Raw genomic sequence first — 24,052 nt, 5'->3', positions numbered from 1 at the left:
AAAAGTAATTAACAGACATATAACTCTTGGCCCATAGTGAAAATCCAGCTAGCTGACTAGCTAACTGAGGTCTGGCAGGGAAGAAAACTGCTCTCCAGGTCTAAAAAAAATACTGCTTGCATTGAAACTCCATGAGTTTCATGATGAACATCTTGGTATGTTTTTTCAATTTCCCCATCACCAAAAGTAAGCCAGCTCTGTCTGTCAAGATGCCCAGGCTGCACGGCAGCAGTGTCAAAGGCTGCCATTTGCTTCAAGGCACTGCCATATGCAGGAGCACAACATTTTGTCTCTGGAAAATAAACACATCTGCCTTTGCCAGTGTCCTCCTACTGTGCCGCCCATCTGGAGCAGGTGAGCTGGAAGGCAAGCCTGGGCATGGGTGAGACGGGGGTGAGCAGGGGAGATGAGGCCTCAAGGGAGATGGCACATGGAGGAAGAAGGCAGTGCTGTGTCATGTCACATCCTGCTAACCACATTTGCCAAAAAGCTTGTGAAATTACCCTTATTAGTGATATTTTAATCACATGTAACAAATGGTTGGTTGTTTTTAGGGGACAAGACCTGCAAAGTCAAGGTTCCACCTGGGCCATCTGTTCACAAGGTCACATGACCTCACTGATACCAATAAACAGATGATATCTTCGTGCCAGCCACCAAAGGCACGAGGACAATATTGTCCTTTGGATAGAAGGCTCAAAGCAACAGGGTTCTTCTAGGACAGGACCACACAATACCTGCCTACTATTAACCAGACCAAACACACTCAAATTCAGGCCAGAGTGCTGAGACGAGTCACTTCTGGAAATGACTGATACCTGAAATTCTTTCCTTTATATTCTTTCCCTTTCACTGAAAAAAATAAATTCAAGTCTGGTTATGGTCTTGACATCAGATCTTTTTTTTTTTTAAATTGAGTACAGTTTTGATTTACAAGATGGTATTCATTTCAGGTATACAGCAAAGTGATTCAGCTATATATATATTTTTCATATTGTTTTCCATCATAGGTTATTACAAGATCTTGAATATAGTTCCCTGTGTTATATAGTAAATCCTTGTTCCTTATCTGTTCTATGTAGAGTAGTTTGTGTCTGTTAATCCCATACTTCTAATTTAACCCCCACTCGTCCCCTTCTCCTTCAGTAACCATAAGTTTGTTTTCTAAGTCTGTGAGTCTGTTTCTATTTTGTATATAAGTTCATTTGTATTATTTTTTTAGATTCCACATATAAGTGATATCATAAAATATTTGTCTTTCTCCACCTGACTTACTTCATTTAATATGATATTCTCTAGGTCCATCGTTGTTGCTGTGAATGGCATTATTTCATTGTTTTTTACAGTTGAGTAACTGTACTCACTGTGTATATATACCACATCTTCTTAAACGAGTTGTCTGTTGATGGGCACATGGGCTGTTTCCATGTTTTGGCTGTTGTAAATAGTGCTGCTATGAACATCGGGGTACATGTATCTTTTCGAATTAGGGCTTTTGTCTTTTCTGGAAATATGCCCAGGAGTGGGATTGCTGGATCATATGGCAACTCTATTTTTAATTTCTTAAGGAACCTCCATAGTGTTTTCCATAGTGGCTGCACCAATTTACATTCCCACCAACAGTGTACAAGGGTTCCCTTTTTGCCACACACTCTCCAGCATTTATTATTTGTAGACTTTTTGATGATAGCCATTCTGACTAGTGTGAGGTGATACCTCATTATAGTTTTGATTTGCATTTCTCTAATAATTAACAATGTTGAGGGCTTCCCTGGTGGCACAGTGGTTGAGAATCTGCCTGCCAATGTAGGGGACACAGGTTCGAGCCCTGGTCTGGGAAGATCCCACATGCCGTGGAGCAGCTAAGCCCATGCACCACAATTACTGAGCCTGTGACCTAGAGCCCATGAGCCACAACTACTGAGCCCGCGTGCCCAGAGCCTGTGCTCCACAAAAAGAGAAGCCACCACAATGAGAAGCCCGTGCACCGCAACCAAGAGTAGCCCCCGCTCGCTTAGAGAAAGCCCGTCCGCAGCAACAAAGACCCAACACAGCCAAAATTAAATAAATAAATAAATTTATAAATTTATAACAAACAAACAAAAAAAAATGTTGAGCATCTTTTCATGTGCCTGTTGGTCATCTGTATGTCTTCTCTGGAGAAATGTCTATTTAAGTCTTCTGCCCACTTTTTAATTGGGTTGTTTGTTTTTTTGATGCTGAGTTTTATGAGCTGTTAGTATATTTTGGACATTAACCCCTTGTCAGTAGCATCATTTGCAAATATTTTCTCCCATTCCGTACTTTGTCCTTTTGTTTTGTTGACGGTTTCCTTCACTGTGCAAAAGCTTTTAAGTTTGATTAGGTCCCATGTCTTTATTTTTGCTTTTATTTCTTCTGCCTTGGGAGACTGACCTAAGAAAATATTGCCACAATTTATGTCCAAGAATGTTTTGCTTATGTTCTCTTATAGGAGTTTTATGGTGGCATGTCCTGTATTTAGGTCTTTAAATCATTTTGAGTTTATTTTTGTATGTGGTGAGAGGGAGTGTTCTAATTTCACTGATTTACATGTAACTGTCCAGCTTTCCCAATACCACTTGCTAAAGATTGTCTTTTCTCCATTGTATATTCTTGCCTCCTTTGTCATCGATTAATTGACCATAGGTATGTGGGTTTATTTCTGGCTCTCTATTCTGTTCCATTGATCTACATGTCTGTTTTTGTGCCAATACCACGTTGTTTTGATTACTGTAGCTTTGTAGTATTTGACATCAGATCTTTAAATCATGCTATTTGGGAGCTGGAAGAAACCATAAAAATTACCCATATGCTTTTGCTCGCAAGGTTTTTCATCTAGCTCATGGGAGAGCTAGTGCTATACCTCCTGCAGCAGGGATCTTTCAATTTTACTAGTTTTCAAACTTCAGTAGGAAAGGGACAGAGAAGTCACTTCTTCAAATAAAATCTTACATGGAATTCCTATATATAAAATAGATGAAAGTTGGGAATTCTCTGGTGGTCCAGTGGTTAGGACTCGGTGTTTTCACTGCCAGAGCCCGGGTTCAATACATGGCCGGGGAACTAAGATCCCACAAGTCATGCAGCACGGCCAAACAAAAAAAAAAACAAAGCAAAAAAATTAAAATAGATAAAAGTTGAGCTGATCTATATGAAGCAGAGCTAAAGTTTCACTACACTGGTCTTCCTTGGTGAGTTTCCTGAGGCAGCTTCATGTAATAAAGTTTGAAAACCACCATACCAGGCTGGATGATATTTTTCCAACATTATTTCTATTTTTTGCTTGCTAAGCATTTACAGGTATAGCCCCATAAGAAGATAAATTACCAAAGGCTCATCAAGCACTTCAGAAAATGTTCTCTGAAAACACTTTGGCCAGTGAATAGCAGCAGTAAAGCCCTGAAGATTACACACCATGGAGGCCAGCATTCTACTCTAAGCCTTGTCACAAACTCTGCGTTCCCCAAGGATATCAAATCCGGCTGGTTCATCTCTCAGTTCCCACATATGTAAAATGGAGATATCCATGGATAATAACAGATAATTTTAGGGCATTCATATGGACTACACCAAATGTGCCACATTTGACCATAGGTATGTGGGTTTCAAGCAAGAAATAGCTCCATAATTAATCACTCTCCCTTCTGTAGTCCTTTAATCAAATCATAAGGAGAATTTAAACAAGCATCATGCAAACTATGCCTGTAAGTCATTACAAATTTTTCAAAATAATCCTGTTAAAAATCTAGCAGCTCCTTAATGATGGAGTCATTTATTAAATACTTATTCTCTTTCAGGGAGTTACCATTCACTCATTCAAAATATATTTTATTAAATTTATTAAACCAATGGCATACATAATTTGCCACAATTGATCACTCCTTCCTTCTTAATAGATGAAGAAAGTGAGGCTCAGGAAACATAAGTAACTTATTCAAGATTACACAAGCTAGTACATACCAGAGAAGAGATCAGAACTTTGGTATATCTGACTCCAAAATCCATGCTCAAAGAAGCCTCATAAACATTTAAGATTGGGGGAAAAAAAAATATTTGAGATTGGGGAGTCAAACCTATAGCAAAAGCCTAATAAGCCCTTTCTCTGCTCGTTGGGGCTAACCAGGAGCCGACCAACTTAACTGTACACATGAGTCTAAATAAAAACTAAAACGAAGGTTCTTGATTTTTTCCTCCAATCTGTGTCTTTTTCATCTTCTCCTGCTGATTTCATATCTTTAATTCTTACATGAAGTAACACCTATTCATTAAGAATACTTTAATAAAATTCCCTTCCAGTGTACAAATGCACAATAACATTTTCAATGGTATATGTGGACCTAACTGGATGACATTTATTCAGCAAACATTTATTGAACACCTACCATGGGCACATATTTATACCTTAACTATATAATCCTATGTGGGGATCTTGACTTTTTAGTAGAACTGAATATTTCATGCCTCCCTAAATGAACAAGCACACTTGTACATTAGTCCAGTAACTAATAAAGGAGACAGTACGAAAGAGTATGGTATTTGAAGTTAAGAGTCTTACTTCAGCCTTTTATAGGTGATATATGTGCCTCTGGTATACTTGGACACATAAGAGGAATATTTAACCCTTCTATTAACCAGTCTTAGCATCTCTGTAAGCAAAATGGGACTAACTCATCTTATGGTACCATAAGAAGCACTAAATAAGGTCCCATATATGGTTATCTAGGATAGCACTGTCCAAGAAAACTTTCTCTGATGATGAAAATGCTCTATATCTGTAATGTCCAATATGGTAGCCATTAGCCACATGTGGCTATTGAGCACTTGAAATGTGGCTAATGTGACTGAGGAACCAAAGTTTTTTAAAGAAACAAAAGTTTATTTCTCTTTCAAAGTCCAGGAGACTCTCACCTAGGAACTGAATTTTAAATTAAATTGAAATAAAATTTTTTATTGAAACATAGTTGATTTACAATATTATATTAGTTTCAGGTATCTAACACAGGGATTCAATATTTTTATACATTATACTCCGTTTAAAGTTATTACAAAATAATGGCTATATTTCCCTGTGCTGTACAATATATCCTTGTTGCTCATTTATTTTATACATAGTAGTCTGTATCTCTTAATGCCATACTTCTATCTTGCCTCTCCTCTCTTCCCTCTCCCCACTGGTAAGCACTAGTTTGTTCTCTGTATCTGTGAATCTGTTTCTGTTTTGTTATATACATTTGTTTGTTTTATTTTTTAGATTCCACATATAAATGATAAGAGTACTTGTCTCTCTCTGACTTATTTCACTAAGCTTAGTATCCTCTAGGTCCATCCACGTTGTTGCAAATGGCAGAATTTCATTCTTTTTTACGGCTGAGTAATATTCCATTGTATATATGTGTGTGTGTGTGTATGTTTGTGTATATATATATATATATATATATACACACACACACATATACCATATCTTTTTTATCCATTCATCTATTGATAGTTTTAATTAATTTAAATTTAATTAGCCACATATGACTAGTGGCTACCATACTGGACTGTGTCAATCTAGAAAAAAGCCTAGCACATAATAGATGGTCAATGTTGGTTTACTTCTGTTTTCCTTATCAATATCAGTATCCCACTCTTTACCAGCAAATCAGTTCAACTAAAATAGCACAACAAACAATCTCCGATAGGAAACTAACTTATAGCTATTAAATTGCTTCTTCGACCAAACAGTTAAGAGCAGCATAAAAACAAAAGTGAATTTATTAGGTCTATGTGCCATACACTGTGCTAACAGCTTTGTGTGATTACCTCATTTAATCTTTATAATAACTCTATGAAGTAGGTGCCATTATTCTATAAGTAGAGAAATTAAGCTTAGAATTTGTCCAAAGACACATAGCTAGCAAGTCAGTGGGCAAAGATTTAAACCCAGGCAGTGTAATTCCAGACACTGTGTTTAACCAACAAGCTAAACCACCTGCATCTTAAAGAACCAATTTACATAAAATTGGCAAACAGCACAGTACACAACAAACTGGAAATCAAACAATTTGAGCTACAGACACAAAGTTACACATGCTAACTAGCTGACTCAAAGTAAGTCTCATGTGTCAACTGGTGTGACTATATAAATGTACCAAATCTAGTGACTTTGTAGTTATTAGGAAGACTGAAAAACTACCATCACCTTTCTCCCCATAATAAAATGACTGAAATATGAATTAGTATTTTAGAACTAACGATCTATTTTGACTGGAGGGTGGGGGAGCAGGGATTGGACCTAGAAGCACAAGGCAGAGGTAATCAATATTTACAAGAGCCCCATGTCACTGTCTACAAGGGATATTTATTTGTTAAGACATCAAACATTTCTGCTAGGAGATTAACCGGATTCACTACATTTGCATGAAGCACACTGCCACTCTTATCTCAATTCTAAAAGAAGCTTAACTCACTTATGTCTGTAGCATTTAAGACAAAGTGTTTACTGTGCCCAAAGCTGGAATTCTTATTCCAATTCTGCCTGACAAGTCAGAGGAATATTTTACACAGCAAGCCACAGCACACTCTTTACTGAATACCACAGGAACTTCTAAGTGGCAGGAAAGGTCATATGTGATTCATTTTCCTCTCTCGTGGAGAAATGAACAAAAAAGGCCACTGACCTTTCACCCAGATCAAAACAATGCATGTAAATTTGTCTCCTCTCCCCTATCCATCATGTTTCTAGCCTCTCTTCAAACTTCATAATCCTTCATATTGCACAAACCCCTTGGTCAAAAACAGCAAAAAGAGATCCTATTTATTGAAGATAATTAATGAGAACCTACTGTATAGTTCAGGGAACTCTACTCAATGCTCTGTGGTGACCTAAATGGGAAGGAAATCCAAAAAAGAGAGGATATATGTATATGTATAGCTGATTCACTTTGCTGTACAGTAGAAACTAACACAACATTGTAAAGCAACTATACTCCAATAAAAATTAATTAATTTAAAAAAAGAGATTCTATTTATTGAGAAGTTCTCAATTCAGCATTATTAGGCACTAGAAAATAAACTGCTTTAAAGATCTGTAAAAAATAACTAAAATAAACCAAAAGCCTGTACTTGTTTTGATTTCTGTCATAACTCAGCTTAAGCAAGTCCAGATGGAAAAAAAAACCTAAAAACCTATGTTCCAGAAACATTACTGAAAAACCAAGGAGCTGTCAAGGCAGAACAGGCAAGTAATTATGGCACCATTAGTGTAGCTTTTGCCTGACCTGCTGTGTGACCTGGAGCTAATCCCTTTGCCACTTTATGCTTTTCATTCCGTATCATTGATAGAGAATTAACTGCTATATATTTCAGCGGACTAGTGAGTAGATTAAATTATTAAGCAAAATGCTTTGGGCAAAAGTCATATGAATGTTAAATATTACGATTTACAAGCATTCACTTTCCTAGCACTCCTGCGGGGTTAGGAAGTTATCTCGATTTCATAGATGAGTAAACAGGCACAGGGGGTAAGGTCACATGGTAAAGCTCTGTTTACAAAGTCCCTGTGGGAAGGGAATAATACATACCTGTAGCAATCATACGAACATTCTTAGCACATCCTATACAATCTTTAATACAGTCAATCCTTTTTTTCCCCTTTCTTTCTTTTTTCATTCAATCCTTAACTTAATGTTGCATCTTTTAACATGCTGTCAGTGGAACAGTGACAGCTCTAAGGTAACAACAAGGTCAGAATAAGTGAGAAAGAATAATTCTGTGTGCCTAGGCAAGAAGAGTCATTGAAAGACACAGTTACGGGCTTCCCTGGTGGCGCAGTGGTTGGGAGTCTGCCTGCCAATGCAGGGGACACGGGTTCGAGCCCTGGTCTGGAAGGATCCCACATGCCGCGGAGCAACTAAGCCCGTGAGCCACAACTACTGAGCCTGCGCGTCTGGAGCCTGTGCTCCGCAACGGGAGAGGCCACGACAGTGAGAGGCCCGCGCACCACGATGAAGAGTGGCCCCCGCTCGCCACAGCTGGAGAAAGCCCTCGCACAGAAACGAAGACCCAACACAGCCAAAAATAAATAAATAAATAAATAAATAAATAAATTTATTAAAAAAAAAAAAAAGACACAGTTAATCTCAAAATGAAATTTGCATTATTATTTTTACGGTTTTATCTCTACTACCGAGTAATTCAACCATGGGAAATAAGAAACATGGTTTGCTATGAAAACACTGAAAAAAAAGTAAAAGGCCATCACAGGGCCTTCCTGTTGGTGTACCTCATCCAGATTCTCTGCAATGTATATTCACCCTCTGGGCTTTAATTAGCAACTATGCAGAAAGAAAAAACAAATCCAACAAGACTGAAAAATAACAAGTAGCAATGGTAAGGGCTCAGGAAGGCCAAACAGGGCAAAAATACGACTCGTGTGTAACAGGAACAGAAAAGAAGCACAGACTTCTCTGCTCCTAAGGCTGCTTGTTATATTGCTTACCCGACTCCGAAGATAGTCAGCCAGGTTTCGGCGAGTGAAATTAGCTGCTGCTGTGGGAGACAATTCATAACCTGGTATGAAAGATAAATAATCATATTTAAAGTGAAGCAGAAGGAATATCAGTACCCAAATCCTTCCACTACTCCTGTTCTTACAGCCTACCACCCTCTGGACATTCAGAGTATACACCAAATAAAGAGTACAATCATACTTCTTCTCAACGGTTGTGAAATAGCTAGTTAGTACTGGCAGTAATTACTGTTCATAAAACAGAACCAACGTAACTATTCTACAGTGAGATCAAATTCATAGCCTTGCTCAAGCTATTCCTTCAACAGACTGTGGTTTCCTCTGTAGAAGGAAAGAGGTACAAATACACAGGTGTTGGAAAAAAAGAAAAAGGTCTTGAGATGACAATTTTTAAAATTTATATAAAAAGGGATATCGGGAAAAGAGAGGCTGGAAATTAGGATAGCCTCAGAGACATACTTTATGAGGTTTTCTTTTCTTTAAAAAAAAAAAAAATTTTATTAAGAAGTGTATTATTTTCAAAAGTACAAGCCACAGGGAAAAAATGTTTCTATCACTATCTACAATACTTTAAAAATAGAGGATCTCCAGCATAAAACCTCTAAGTAAAGTTGTAATGCCAGCAAAAGTACAGCCCAGAGGAATGGCGTCAGGTGTGCATTAACAATGCACTCGAGAGCCTCCCATCAAGCCTCTTAGATAGCCTCAACCACCAAAGGACAGACAGCAGAAGCAAGAAAAACTACAATCCTGCAGCCAGTGGACCAAAAACCACAGTTACAGAGAGATAGACAAGATGAAAAGGCAGAGGGCTATGTACCAGATGAAGGAACAAGAAAAAAAAACCCCAGAAAAACAACTAAATGAAGTGGAGATAGGCAACCTTCCAGAAAAAGAATTCAGAATAATGATAGTGAAGATGATCCAGGACCTCGGAATAAGAATGGAGGCAAAGATCGAAAAGATGCAAGAAATGTTTCACAAAGACCTAGAAGAATTAAAGAACAAACAAACAGAGATGACCAATACAATAACTGAAATGAAAACTACACTAGAAGGAATCAATAGCAGAATAACTGAGGCAGAAGAACGGATAAGTGACCTGGAAGACAGAATGGTGGAATTCACTGCTGCGGAACAGAATAAAGAAAAAAGAATGAAAAGAAATGAAGACAGCCTAAGAGACCTCTGGGACAACATTAAACGCAACAACATTCGCATTATAGGAGTCCCAGAAGGTGAAGAGAGAGAGAAAGGACCAGAGAAATTATTTGAAGAGATTATAGTCGAAAACTTCCCTAACATGGGAAAGGAAATAGCCACCCAAGTCCAGGAAGCTCAGCGAGTCCCATACAGGATAAACCCAAGGAGAAACACGCCGAGACACATAGTAATCAAAGTGGCAAAAATTAAAGACAAAGAAAAATTATTGAAAGCAGCAAGGGAAAAACGACAAATAACATACAAGGGAACTCCCATAAGGTTAACAGCTGATTTCTCAGCAGAAACTCTGCAAGCCAGAAGGGAGTAGCATGATATACTTAAAGTGATGAAAGGGAAGAACCTACAACCAAGATTACTCTACCCGGCAAGGATCTCATTTAGATTTCATGGAGAAATCAAAAGCTTTACAGACAAGCAAAAGCTAAGAGAATTCAGCACCACCAAACCAGCTCTACAACAAATGCTAAAGGAACTTCCCTAAGTGGGAAACACAAGAGAAGAAAAGGACCTACAAAAACAAACCCAAAACAATTAAGAAAATGGTCATAGGAACATACATATCAATAATTACCTTAAACGTGAATGGATTAAATGCTCCAACCAAAAGACACAGGCTTGCTGAATGGATACAAAAACAAGACCCATATATATGCTGTCTACAAGAGACCCACTTTAGACCTAGGGACACATAAAGACTGAAAGTGAGGGGATGGAAAAAGATATTCCATGCAAATGGAAATCAAAAGAAAGCTGGAGTAGCTATACTCATATCAGATAAAATAGACTTTAAAATAAAGAATGTTACAAGAGACAAAGAAGGACACTACATATTGATCAAGGAATCAATCGAAGAAGAAGATATAACAATTATAAATATATATGCACCCAACATAGGAGCACCTCAATACATAAGGCAACTGCTAACAGCCATAAAAGAGGAAATTGACAGTAACACAATAATAGTGGGGGAGTTTAACACCTCACTTACACCAATGGACAGATCATCCAAAATGAAAATAAATAAGGAAACAGAAGCTTTAAATGACACAATAGACCAGATAGATTTAATTGATATATATAGGACATTCCATCCAAAAACAGCAGATTACTCGTTCTTCTCAAGTGCACACGGAACATTCTCCAGGATAGATCACATCTTGGGTCACAAATCAAGCCTCAGTAAATTTAAGAAAATTGAAATCATATCAAGCATCTTTTCTGACCACAACGCTATGAGATTAGAAATGAATTACAGGGAAAAAAACGTAAAAAAGACAAGCACATGGAGGCTAAACAATACGTTACTAAATAACCAAGAGATCACTGAAGAAATCAAAGAGGAAATCAAAAAATACCTAGAGACAAATGACAATGAAAATACGACGACCCAAAACCTATGGGATGCAGCAAAAGCAGTTCTAAGAGGGAAGTTTATAGCTATACAAGCCTACCTTAAGAAACAAGAAAAATCTCAAATAAACAATCTAACCTTACACCTAAAGGAACTAGAGAAAGAAGAACAAACAAAACCCAAAGTTAGCAGAAGGAAAGAAATCATAAAGATCAGAGCAGAAATAAATGAAATAGAAACAAAGAAAACAATAACAAAGATCAATAAAACTAAAAGCTGGTTCTTTGAGAAGATAAACAAAATTGATAAGCCATTAGCCAGACTCATCAAGAAAAAGAGGGAGAGGACTCAAATCAATAAAATTAGAAATGAAAAAGGAGAAGTTACAACAGACACCGCAGAAATACAAAGCATCCTAAGAGACTACTACAAGCAACTTTATGCCAATAAAATGGACAACCTGGACGAAATGGACAAATTCTTAGAAAGGTATAACCTTCCAAGACTGAACCAGGAAGAAACAGAAAATATGAACAGACCAATCACAAGTAATGAAATTGAAACTGTGATTAAAAATCTTCCAACAAACAAAAGTCCAGGACCAGATGGCTTCACAGGTGAATTCTATCGAACATTTAGAGAAAAGCTAACACCTATCCTTCTCAAACTCTTCCAAAAAATTGCAGAGGAAGGAACACTCCCAAACTCATTCTATGAGGCCACCATCACCCTGATACCAAAACCAGACAAAGACACTACAAAAAAAGAAAATTACAGACCAATATCACTGATGAATATAGATGCAAAAATCCTCAACAAAATACTAGCAAACAGAATCCAACAACACATTAAAAGGATCATACACCACGATCAAGTGGGATTTATCCCAGAGATGCAAGGTTCTTCAATATACGCAAATCAATCAATGTGATACACCATATTAACAAACTGAAGAAGAAAAACCATATGATCATCTCAATAGATGCAGAAAAAGCTTTTGACAAAATTCAACACCCATTTATGATAAAAACTCTCCAGAAAGTGGGCATAGAGGGAACCTACCTCAACATAATAAAGGCCATATATGACAAACCCACAGCAAACATCATTCTCAATGGTGAAAAACTGAAAGCATTTCCTCTAAGATCAGGAACGAGACAAGGATGTCCACTCTCACCACTATTATTCAACATAGTTCTGGAAGTCCTAGCCACGGCAATCAGAGAAGAAAAAGAAATAAAAGGAATACAAATTGGAAAAGAAGAAGTAAAACTGTCACTGTTTGCGGATGACATGATATTATACATAGAGAATCCTAAAACTGCCACCAGAAAACTGCTAGAGCTAATTAATGAATATGGTAAAGTTGCAGGATACAAAATTAATGCACAGAAATCTCTTGCATTCCTATACACTAATGATGAAAAATCTGAAAGAGAAATTATGGAAACACTCCCATTTACCACTGCAACAAAAAGAATAAAATACCTAGGAATAAACCTACCTAGGGAGACAAAAGACCTGTATGCAGAAAACTATAAGACACTGATGAAAGAAATTAAAGATGATACCAACAGATGGAGGGATATACCATGTTCTTGGATTGGAAGAATCAATATTGTGAAAATGACTATACTACCCAAAGCAATCTACAGATTCAATGCAATCCCTATCAAATTACCAATGGCATTTTTTACAGAACTAGAACAAATCATCTTAAAATTTGTATGGAGACACAAAAGACCCCGAATAGCCAAAGCAGTCTTGAGGGAAAAAAAATGGAGCTGGAGGAATCAGACTGCCTGACTTCAGACTATACTACAAAGCTACAGTAATCAAGACAATATGGTACTGGCACAAAAACAGAAACATAGATCAGTGGAACAAGATAGAAAGCCCAGAGATAAACCCACGCACCTATGGTCAACTAATCTATGACAAAGGAGGCAAAGATATACAATGGAGAAAAGACAGTCTCTTCAATAAGTGGTGCTGGGAAAACTGGACAGCTACATGTAAAAGAATGAAATTAGAATACTCCCTAACACCATACACAAAAATAAACTCAAAATGGATTAGAGACCTAAATGTAAGACTGGACACTATAAAACTCTTAGAGGAAAACATAGGAAGAACACTCTTTGACATAAATCACAGCAAGATCTTTTTTGATCCACCTCCTAGAGTAATGGAAATAAAAACAAAAATATACAAATGGGACCTAATAAAAAATAAAAAAATAAAAAAAAAACAATGCACTCACTTTGGGAATTAATACCCCAGTAAAATGGGGCTAGTGCCAAAAGACACAAGAATGACCGACAATTCAGTAGACCCACACAGAATATGCCAGTTTGGAAAGACAGCATGTGGTTATTTCCTACAACACTCCAAACACCAGTGTCACAGCAGTTAAGATGTAGATTAAAATTCTAACAAATATTTATACAACAGCTACTATGTTTCACGGTCTATGCTAGGTGCTTTCACATACATTACTGAATTTCATCCTTATAAAAAGTCTACTAGTACATGTTAAACTATGATGGAAGCAATTCTGAATAAGCAGGAATGCTTTTCAATTCTCTACCTAACCCTCTATAAACAGCACTAAGGATTTGACAATTATCTTAAAGGCAGAAAAGTCTGATGCCTGACCATCTGCATATAGATTTTTCTTTCTTTCCCTTATTTTGGCTTAGTTCTTAAATTTTAATATGCATAACAGTTACTGTGTAGGGATACATGCACAAAACTATACTTGACAGGTAACTTAAGGGGTTTTTTTTTTTTTTGGTTGCACCACGCAGCATATGGGATCTTAGTTCCCCAACCAGGGATCGAACCGCACCCCCTGCATTGGAAGCGTAGAGTCTTAACCACTGGACCACCAGGGAAGTCCCCGGCTTAAGGGGTTTTAAGGGCAATTTTAGTCATATACAATTTTTGGTTTATGTGCTGACTTTAGACCCTGACAGCTAGGTAACAGAAGCTCTCTTGTTCATTCCTCCTCCCTCTCCTGGGACAGGACAGTGAAGTATTGCTCTACTGACTGTACTTCAGAAACACTGGCATCCTTCACAGGCCATGTAGGCAATAAGTAGAGTCGTTAAAAAATAATTATTAAACTATTCTGAACTTGCTTAAACCTAAACACCATGTACTTTAAGTTCCTGAATGGCAGGAACTGAACCATATTCATCTTTGAATTCTCTGTGGTACTAGGCAGAGTGCTTAACATACATGAGGCCCTCAAAAATATTTACAGAATCGAATGCATGATGCTAAGTCTGCTGCCTAAAAAACTATACAAATAGATCATACCTAGTCATTTTACACATACAATTATATTCAAATTAAGCTCCTTCACAGTGCCACATTATAGCAGTGCTGTGTATTAACAGTATTATTACACTGTGAAGTAAGTAACTGGAAGGAAGGTTCTTTCTGCTGGAGCATCACTATAAACTTCCCTGGATCAGAGGGCTAGTGGCTAGTATTATTTCACAGGGAGGCTTTCCCAGTGGATAAGAGTTCATCAGCCGCAGAGAGAGCTCACAAAATATCTCACAAAAATCCTAATTATCTCCCTAGACAAGAACCTACCAGAGAGGCAAGGCAGAACCCTTTTATGACACAGTAAATCTCCTACAATTACACAGAGTTTAAAGTTTGCAAAGCATTTTCATACATATTATTCATTAATATTATTATAATACCATTTTATTTGTTTGTTTGTTTGTTTTTTGGCCATGCCACACGGCTTGCAGGATCTTAGTTCCCCGACCAGGGATCGAACCCGTGCCCCCTGCAATGGAAGCGTGGAGCCCTAACCACTGGACCACCAGGGAATTCCCAATAATACCATTTTAGAGATAAGGAAAATAAAGGTTCAGAGAGGATAAGTGATTTGTCACATAAAAAAAAATAGTAAAACCAAGTTTAACTTAGGTCTTTTAGCTCTGAGATTTCAGATATACTTTAGCTCAAATCACATTCTCTAACACTTAAAATGTCTGATATTAACATGCTCATTTTTCAAGATGGTATTAGTTTTATCCCCCAAGTATTAGTGTTGTAATGGTTCTCTTTTCTGCTCTGGGATTTTTGTAGAAAATCTTTAGGATCAGAAGGAGGATCTAGCTAAGGCTTTAAAAATAAGAAGACTCAAATAAAAATAAGACCACATTGGTCTGCTCATGTATAGAACTGCCAGTAGAGAATATTCTCTTTCAATACAAATTTAAAGACAAACCCACCAAAGCCATTTTCTAAGTATTACCCACCATTTCGCATCTTATAGAGCTGCACGTTTTTCTGAATATATTCTGCAAACTGTACAGTGTCTCCAGCCTCTCCAACACATAGGAGTAAGATTTTTTCACTCATCTTAAACATCTTGTCATGATCTGCTCAAAGAAAAAAACACAGTGTTAGAAACTGCCTTATCAGAAATTTATTCTTATTACATAGGCAACCACAAACAGGTTTATCAATTACTATACTGAATAATTTTATGAATCACTGTTTTTAGAAGACTTTAATGGGCAACTGTATCAATTACTCTCTTTCACTCTGCATGTTAAATTCATCTGCATATTTTATTAATATCAATTTCAGCTGGAGAATATATGTAAAAGCTGATAACTGAAAATATACATAAAAACGTCAAGGCACTTGAAATGCAATGAACAACAGTTAAAGAAACTGAAGGAATCAAGCCAATGGCCATTATCTTTAGGCTCATGATTACAAAGCCCTGAAATGTCTCTACAAATACAAATGTTATTACATATACACATACAAAAACATATATGAAAACTACCAGTGCTACAATTAAGGAACCATGTCAAGAAAGAACAAAAAATCAACTGAGAATATAAATCACCGTAGAAAGTAAACCAACTCCATTTCCAAAGCAAAGAGAAAGTTAAAATGAGTGCCAAAGCAAAAATTCTAACAAATATTGTAATACTAAGCTATTTAAAAATACCTCAAAAATCCCAATGCTCTAATCTTATCTAACTGAACCAGACTCATTCAGATTAAACAGATAAATAAATATTCAGATAGCAATTAATGCCCAAGGAAGAAAACTGCATATTCAGTCTGTAGCTTCAGAAAAAGGCTAAATCTCCCTATCTTACTCTCACTTTCACTTTTCATTTTTCAAATAGTGCTGAATAATCTTCCCTGGGAGACATGCTTCCTGTTTGAAAGCTTCTGAAATGTCAAAATCTCTTAATAGGATTTAAAAAACAGAATGCTACAGTTAAGTACTTTACAAGTGTTTGAGAGTTGTAGATACCAGTAATTTGGTTTCCTAGACTTTGCCGGGGGAGAGGGGGAACCACATAAAATGTGCCTGTAGATAGTATCAAATTGCCTTGAAACTCCTATATAAACACACTTTTATTTGTTATAGGCTACAGGAGATTTAAAGACTATTAATTTGCAAAATTGTTTATGAAAGAAAAAAATTCACTTATAAATATATTATCTATGCAAAGAAAAAGAACCAAAAGAGAATTAGATGCCATTGGCATCTGAGTTCTTGCCAGTGGCAAAAGTACAGGCAATTTTTATTTCCTTCATTATGCTTATGAGTATTTCCTAAAATGTCTATACTTAATATGCATCATCTTTGTAAGAAAATATTACTTAATAAGTTTACGTTATTATCATAATGAGAAAAAAAGCTGTTCTTATTTCAGGGGGGCAGGGGAAGCTTGTTTATAAAGAATTTATGTTACAATTAGAAGAAATGCTAAATTTTGAGACAGTAAACTGTTCAATTTTGAAATGAACTTAATTCAAGGCCAAAAGTGTTTTTTAAACATCTATTGTGTGGCCAGTGATTGGTGAAGGGGGATATAAAAAAAAAAAATGATAGATGCTAATTATTCCTTGAGTTATGCAGGAAATAGCCTATGTAGCTCTAGGAAATTTCTGATCCTTGACAAAGAACTTACAAGATCCACATACATGATACAAACGGACAACAAAATAAGCAACATGAGTGTACAATACTCTAGACTGGAACCCAATAGACCTTGGTTATAATCTGGGTTCAGCACTCTGAACTCGGGCAAATTATTTGCCGTTTCTAAGCCAGTTTCCAAGTGTGTAACATGGTAATACTATCACTGACACCTGCCTAACTCATAGGTGGGGAAAACTGTACATGTACAATATTATCATACTCAGTGTGAGACAATGTAGTTCAGATTATACATGTTACAGGAATTCAGAAAAAAGAGCAATCTGTGTGGGCTGAGGTACTGTAATTTAAAAGCAATTCTATACAGGCCAGAAGAGAAATGGAATGTGGCATATAACCAAACTGAAGAATTGTGCCATTTTAATAAGCAAGCAATCTCTGGGAAATATCTTCTCTATAGTATCAAAATATCTTACAAAGTGACAAACCAAAAAACTGATTGGAAGTATCACTCTCATTTTATATCTGGAGAAACATGAATCTCAAAAGGTTATTCATTTTCAGCATTCTTGCCTACTCTACACAGTTCCTTCATGAAAAGAAAGGTAGGAAAAAGTCCTCATGCTACTCCGAAGCTTCTACCATAAACATTTTTATATCGGAAAATCAGAGCTGAGTACAGTTATTTCCAACCATTTTTCAAGAACTAACTCAAATTCATCTTTCTTCTACAGACCACAGTGATTTCTTTTCTCTGAATACCATAAGGATTTACTTTTGAAACCACTGATTTAAAAACTAACCTAATACTTACTAGTGATACTTCCTTCATCATACAAAATCATCTTGTAGTATTTATTTCCTGGTTTTTTAATGTCTTAGATCCCTTTATGGATTATACCCAATACACTGCATACCCTATAACACCTAGAAGTACTGTGTACGTAGGTAGGCTTAAAGCACATTTTATTTTTCATAATGATTTCATATTCATTAATGTAATGAAACAGAACACCTATGAAGGTACTGACTTTGTTATAGCTCTATCTAGACACTACTTCATGCTAAACTCACTTGCATGTCAAAGGTCTTAATATTCAAAATAATGGACAGATTTACCCTCAAAAAAACAAATTGACTGTTTTGAAAAACATGGTTTACAAATAAACTTCTACAAACTAATCATGGAATTTCATAATTTGACTTGAGGAACAATCCATACCATAAATGTTTTAAAATTTAATAATTTTTCTTTCTTTAAGCCCAAAATGAACTGTTATCTGCCCTCAAAGCTTTCCCTAGTCTCTACAACTAGAATCTCTTCTTCCTCTGGAGTACCTAAAAACAACTCTGCTTCCTCTGCACTACCTGAGAAGCGTGACTGTACTTTTCATATGCAGCATCATTTTCTAGCTTGTGTCATAATTATTTGTACACATATCTGAATCCCTTATTAAATTGTAACTTCTAAGATAAGGGCCACATCTTATTCTTCTTTGCATCCCTTCAGCACCTAGCACTGTAATGGACACATAGGTGCCCAAAACCTATTTGTCAAATGAACATTAAATCATCTGAGCCAAAGAATAATACTCTTTTAACAGCAGTATACCTATGATCAATCACAAAAACCCACTCTTAAATTCCACAGATCAGCAACAAAAATCTTTTTAAAATTACTTATTGAGTACTTACTGTAGGGAGACAGTATAGTATAGCAGTTATGGCAAAAGATATGGAGTCAAACTGCATAGGTTTGAACCTGGGTTCTGCCACTTGCGGCCTTAGGCAAGTTTCTTAACCTCTATGCCTCAGAACTGTCATCTGTAAAGTGGCAATGTAATAGCACCCATTTCAAAAGGGTAAATGAATTAATGTAAATTGCTTAAAATAATACGTACATAAGTGCTTAGTATGTTTACTACTAAGTATTTGGCATGATGTTAAACATTTGCACAAAACTTTTTCACTCATTCCTCCCAACAAGCTTTTGAGGTTGGTATTACTAACCTGATTTAGCAGATGAGGAAATCTGGGCACTGAGAAACAACTTGTACAAAGTCATAAAGCAAATAAGTGACAGGGCTCCAGTTTCCTAACTCCACTAGCTACTTAAGTGTAGGAAAACTAGGCAGCCAGTGCCCTGGAAAAGAAGAATCAGAGCTAAGACTCGGGAAGATACAGGCCGCGGAAGGGAAATGCCAGGTTTCTAGTCCCACAGTCTCTCACTCTCCCCAGGATCCCACCTTATGCGGCCAGCAAACTAACGTCATCAGCCCGACAACAGGAAATTTATCAGAGATTGGATCTAGGAATCCTGGAGCCAGGCTGGCGCTTAGACACTTAAAAACTTAATTGCCTTAAGCAACTCTCGCCCAGCAAGCATTCAGCAAAAGCCAGAGAAGAGTACTGACCCAGGAGCCCTGGGAGAGCGAAAGTCAAGGCCCTAAACTTGTCTGCCTGTTTCCTAATTCTAAAACTAAGCAAGTGCAGACCAGGGCAGTCGGGGTTCCACCTCCCAGACCTCCCTGGTACTCACCCAACCGCCCCCCCCACGGACTCCTACCGGCTGCCCCTATACCCAGGCCCGGGCCTCCCCTGTTTCCTCTCACCGTCCTTCATCTGGACAATATTGCTAGCGGCCACCCGGTCGGAGGCGACAAGGACATAGTCGGGGCCCTGGATGCCGATGAGGTACTCCATGGTGGCAGGAGGCCGGGGACTGCAGGTTCGATGGAGCGCGGGACTGTCGAGCTTCCCGGCCTCACCAGTGAGACAGCACTACCGAGCAAAGATCCGCGCGACGCAGACCGCGCGACCGTCCCGGCCAACGGCGCTCTGGATGACGTACAACTGTCGCGAGAGTTTGGAAAGTGGGCGTGGCCTTCGGTGTGTGAAAATCTGTCTTCGCTTTTTGGCCCTGTCCAGGTCTCTGGCAATCCCGGCAGTACAGACCACTTAACTTATGTAATGCCTAGTTTCTTTATTTATAACTGAGAGTTTAAAACTCGCTTGAGGAGGGAATCATGCACTATATGTAAAGTGCCGAACACACGTGTGTGCCAAAAGGCATGCGTCTGTAGATGGCCGTTTCCCTTCGGTGGTCGGTAAAATATCGCCAGAAACCCCTTTCCTGCAAGCTAGTAGAAAAAAAAAAAAAACTTGAAAGGACCCCTTTTTACATGTTTCATAAAAGTAAAATATGAATGAGTTAAAGATCTAAGCATGAAGACTAAAATCGTAAAAGATCTTTTATGTTCCAACCTCAAATTACATGTAGTTGCTACCTCTGGTAACGGTGATTTGAAAGGAGCACTTTCACTTTTTATTTTGTACACATCTGTATTATTTGAATGTTTCACAATGCTCACGTATTACTCATATGTTAAAAGGAAAAAGCACAGCCATCCCTTTATATGTTGCAGCCCTTCTGGGGAAAGCTGATATATTCCATGATTAGTTTCTGACATTTGAATGGTTTCACAACTGAGTCTTCATACTAGCCATACTAGCTGCCTCAGAAATGGAAAACCGGTTGCAATTGTATCTCCAAACACAACTATGCAATTCACTTGCTTCTGCAGAAATGTGTAGTCCTTACTCCCTTCTGAATGTTTCTTCCAGCTCTCTGCCCATGAAGGAACATAGAGCCTGAGGAGTTTGGGGCAGCCCATCTATCACGGGATGATGCCAGAGGCAAGTGAGGTCATTAAGTCAAGCATTCCACTATGAACACAGATGCATCCATCATCCTAGAAAGATCCTTTTTTAAACACCACTGGGAAAGAAGTCTCTCAAGCCTCTTTCCCTTTCTCTTTATCTTTCTCTGTCATTTTGCTTGCGTTTTACAATTGCAAAAATTACATAGTTATACTATACACACACATACACAAATAATACAGAAGCGAAGGGTGAAATATTTCTCCTCCTCCCACTCGAGGTAACTACTCACCAGATGTCTGTATCCTTCCAGACCTTTTTTCCTGTGTATATACCAATATTCATTCATTCATTCATAAAGGCTGCAGAATTCTGAATTGAAAAATCTAATTTTTAAAAAGGACCCAAGTATCTTTTAAACCGGCTCTTTCCTACTCCTCCCCAGGACTCTTGAAATCCCCTCTAGCTAAGTCAAACTAGAGAGTCTCTAACTTCTCATTAATATAAAAGAAAGTAGATTTTCAAGACATAACTTGTTCTATTTTACTAAGAATTAGGGAGAATCCCTCCTTCAATTAAAGTCTTAAAATAACCAAATCTTAGATTAGAAAAAGTGTGTGTGGAGATTCCAGAAACAGCATGATGTAGTCAGTTTTTCTGTAAAGGGCCAGATAGTAAATATTTTGGGCTTTGTAGGCCATAAGGTATCTGCCACAACTACTCAATGATACCATTGTAGTGCAAAAGCAGCCATAGCCAATATTTAGATCAGTGAACATGCAGTGTTCCAATAAAACTTTACTTACAAAAACAGGTGAGGGGGAGAGGTGGATTTGGCTCATGCAACATAGTTTTCAGACCCCTGAAGTAGTGGGAGACCTGTAAATCAACAAATAACTCTGGTCCCAGCTCCACCTCTTCCAACCCTGGTGCAAAATTCATTGAGCCTCAGTTTCCTTATTTATAAAAGGGACATTTAGGAGAGAGATTTGCTTTGTATTTCTCTTGAGATGGGAAGGAGTTGCAGGTTTGGTTGGCTCCATGAGTATAAGAAATCATATCCTGCTCCTTCATGAACCCTGGGAAGTTTAGCAGGACCATAAAGAAGAATGACCACATTGTACCTAGGGAATGTGGCCATACTACAGGAGGCTACCAGCCTTGCCAAGACTCCCAAGCTTGACATGGAAGCATCAGCGCACCCCATACTCAAAAGACTCTGTGAGCTTAGATAGTAAGGTTGGGACAAAGATAGACTGGAGATCAGTGGCCCACCCCTAAATATTCAGGGATGTTAATGTATCAGATACTGTTGATGCCCTGCCCATAACCTTTTTACCTACTTATGGTAGCTGCCATCCCCTAGCTGCTGTAAATCTTGATTAATAACAACTCACAGCTTTGCCTTTCTTCAGAGAATTTCCCTCAACCACATGAGAAGCATCTTCGCCTGCGAGGCTATGCACCTATTCCCACTCCCCAGCCATTGACTGACTGACACAGGGATAAAAGGTCACTTCCCTTAACTTAAAGTGGGATATAATTTGTCCTCCAGAGTTTCCCTGCGGATCAGTCTAAAGCTAAGCTCCAGCCAAGACCACATTCTTGCTTAGCTTTATTCCCTGCCCTATCTTGCTTCTGTTACTCCCCTTCTCCTACTACAGAAGCTAAAAGGAATTCTTTAGCAGATATTAATGTTAACAAGCTGCTGTGTCTAAAGTCCTTAGGCAAGAATCTCTTATAGAACAGAAAAACAAAATTATGGAGAGGTTCACATATTACATCATAGGTACACAAAATCTGGCCCCCAACTTCATATTTTACATGAAGTAACATCACAGGGAAATCGAACAATTTACATCTAAGCTAAAAGAAAACACAGCCTGGCTATCTAAGGTAGACTCAAGGAGTTGTTTGAACATGTTTTCTTGGTCAGGCCTGAGAAATCTTGGATCACATTTCTCCAGTGACCTCAAAATTCCCTATATGAGTTTTGGCTGAGTGAAAATCAAAAGGGAAAACAGAATTTAAAAGTTCCCACATTATTATGAAAAGACTGATTGTTTTCTGAGGTGATGGTATCAAGCAAGAATCTGTTTCAAACCTGTCTAATCAATAAATGAGAGTTCTATACCCTTGGTAACAAATCACCAGAAGGGTTTTTCTAATCAATCAATATTGATATATCAATTACCTAATGAACATGTTTTTGCAAGCCAACCACTCAGTGACAACTCCTTATCTCTAAAAGTCAGCCAATCAAGATTTGACTGATTCCAATGAACATACTTCTGAATGCCAACTAATGAACAGACTCACCCAAGTAACCACACTTATTAGGATTATGTCAACCCCCTCATGCCTCTGAAAATCCACCAATCTCTGAATTCCATGCTTTCCCAAAACTCTAAGATCAGCAGTCTGCTCTTCTTGCAGAAACTAAGCCTGATCAGCATGTACTTAAGTAAGCAATAAATTAAGCTTTGTATTTTTTGTTTTAGTTGTTGATTGGTGGTCTCATCTATCGACATGTGGAGGGTCTCTAGCTTTGAGTGGGTCCAGAACAAGAAAGTGCTCTGCAGCAGTGTCAAGCTACAATATAAGCAGCCTGGCTACTTGGACTATTTGCTCCCAGTTGACTGCATGTTACTAGAGTTGTCTTTGGTAAAGAAATATGCCATCTGGAACTTCTGTTAATCCACAATAGGAGAGTTGTAGCTCAGACCTCTATGATTCTAGAGCAAGGGCATACCATCTTGGTAGAAGCGTCTGACCATAGGACATCAAATGACCATATAGTTAGAACTCCTCATTATGAGCTGAGTTCTATCTAACCCCCCAGATTATAAGGTGAAGTGGGCCCAGCAGTAATACATCATAAAATGAAAGTGATACATCTAGGATCACGTCTGAGCAGGTCCAGAGATTACAAGTAAATTGCACAAATAGTTTGGCAGGGATAATTGATCCTAATCATCATGAGGAGATAGGGCTGCTGCTACATAATGAGGGCATAGAGGAATATGTTTAGCACTCAGGTGATCTACTGGGGCATCTCTTGGTTCTCCTATGCCCAGCTGAACTATAAGTGGGCAATTATAGCAACCATGGCCTGGTAAGGGTCAGGAGACCAGACACCTTAGAAATGAGAGTGTGGACGTCTATAAAATTATCACATTATACACCTTAGACTTAAACAATATTATATGTCAATTATATCTCAATGAAGCTGGAGGGAAAAAGAAATTAGGATGTGGATCAACTTACCAGGTAAGCCAAAGGGGAGGGAGATCTAAAATGAGTGGTGGTGGGACTTCCCTGGTGGCACAGTGGTTAAGAACCT

The 24,052-nt window shown here is 37.8% G+C and overlaps 1 protein-coding gene across 2 annotated transcripts in view; it reads right to left on the bottom strand.

Annotated features, from left to right (window-relative positions):
- Nucleotides 1-19,890, bottom strand: part of PSMB2 (proteasome 20S subunit beta 2) — a 43,230-nt gene extending 23,340 nt beyond the window's left edge. Inside the window, exons 1-3 of one of the 2 annotated variants that reach the window (XM_082416244.1) lie at nucleotides 19,662-19,890; nucleotides 15,395-15,517; nucleotides 8,504-8,574 (exon numbers count right to left, since the gene is read on the bottom strand). In XM_082416244.1, the coding sequence (XP_082272370.1) occupies nucleotides 8,504-8,574; nucleotides 15,395-15,517; nucleotides 19,662-19,752 (285 nt within the window). In that variant the 5' untranslated portion in view covers nucleotides 19,753-19,890. The remainder of the gene's footprint in view (nucleotides 1-8,503; nucleotides 8,575-15,394; nucleotides 15,518-19,661) is intronic. The other variant, XM_082416243.1, reaches the window with a different exon arrangement.
- Nucleotides 19,891-24,052: the final 4,162 nt, after the last annotated feature.

The sequence above is a fragment of the Balaenoptera physalus genome, assembly GCF_965194825.1.
Source record: "Balaenoptera physalus genome assembly, chromosome: 1".
In the NCBI taxonomy this organism is placed as follows: Eukaryota; Metazoa; Chordata; class Mammalia; order Artiodactyla; family Balaenopteridae; genus Balaenoptera; species Balaenoptera physalus.
The sequence above is the reverse complement of the archived record's forward strand: the minus strand, read 5'-3'. Positions and strand labels throughout refer to the sequence as shown.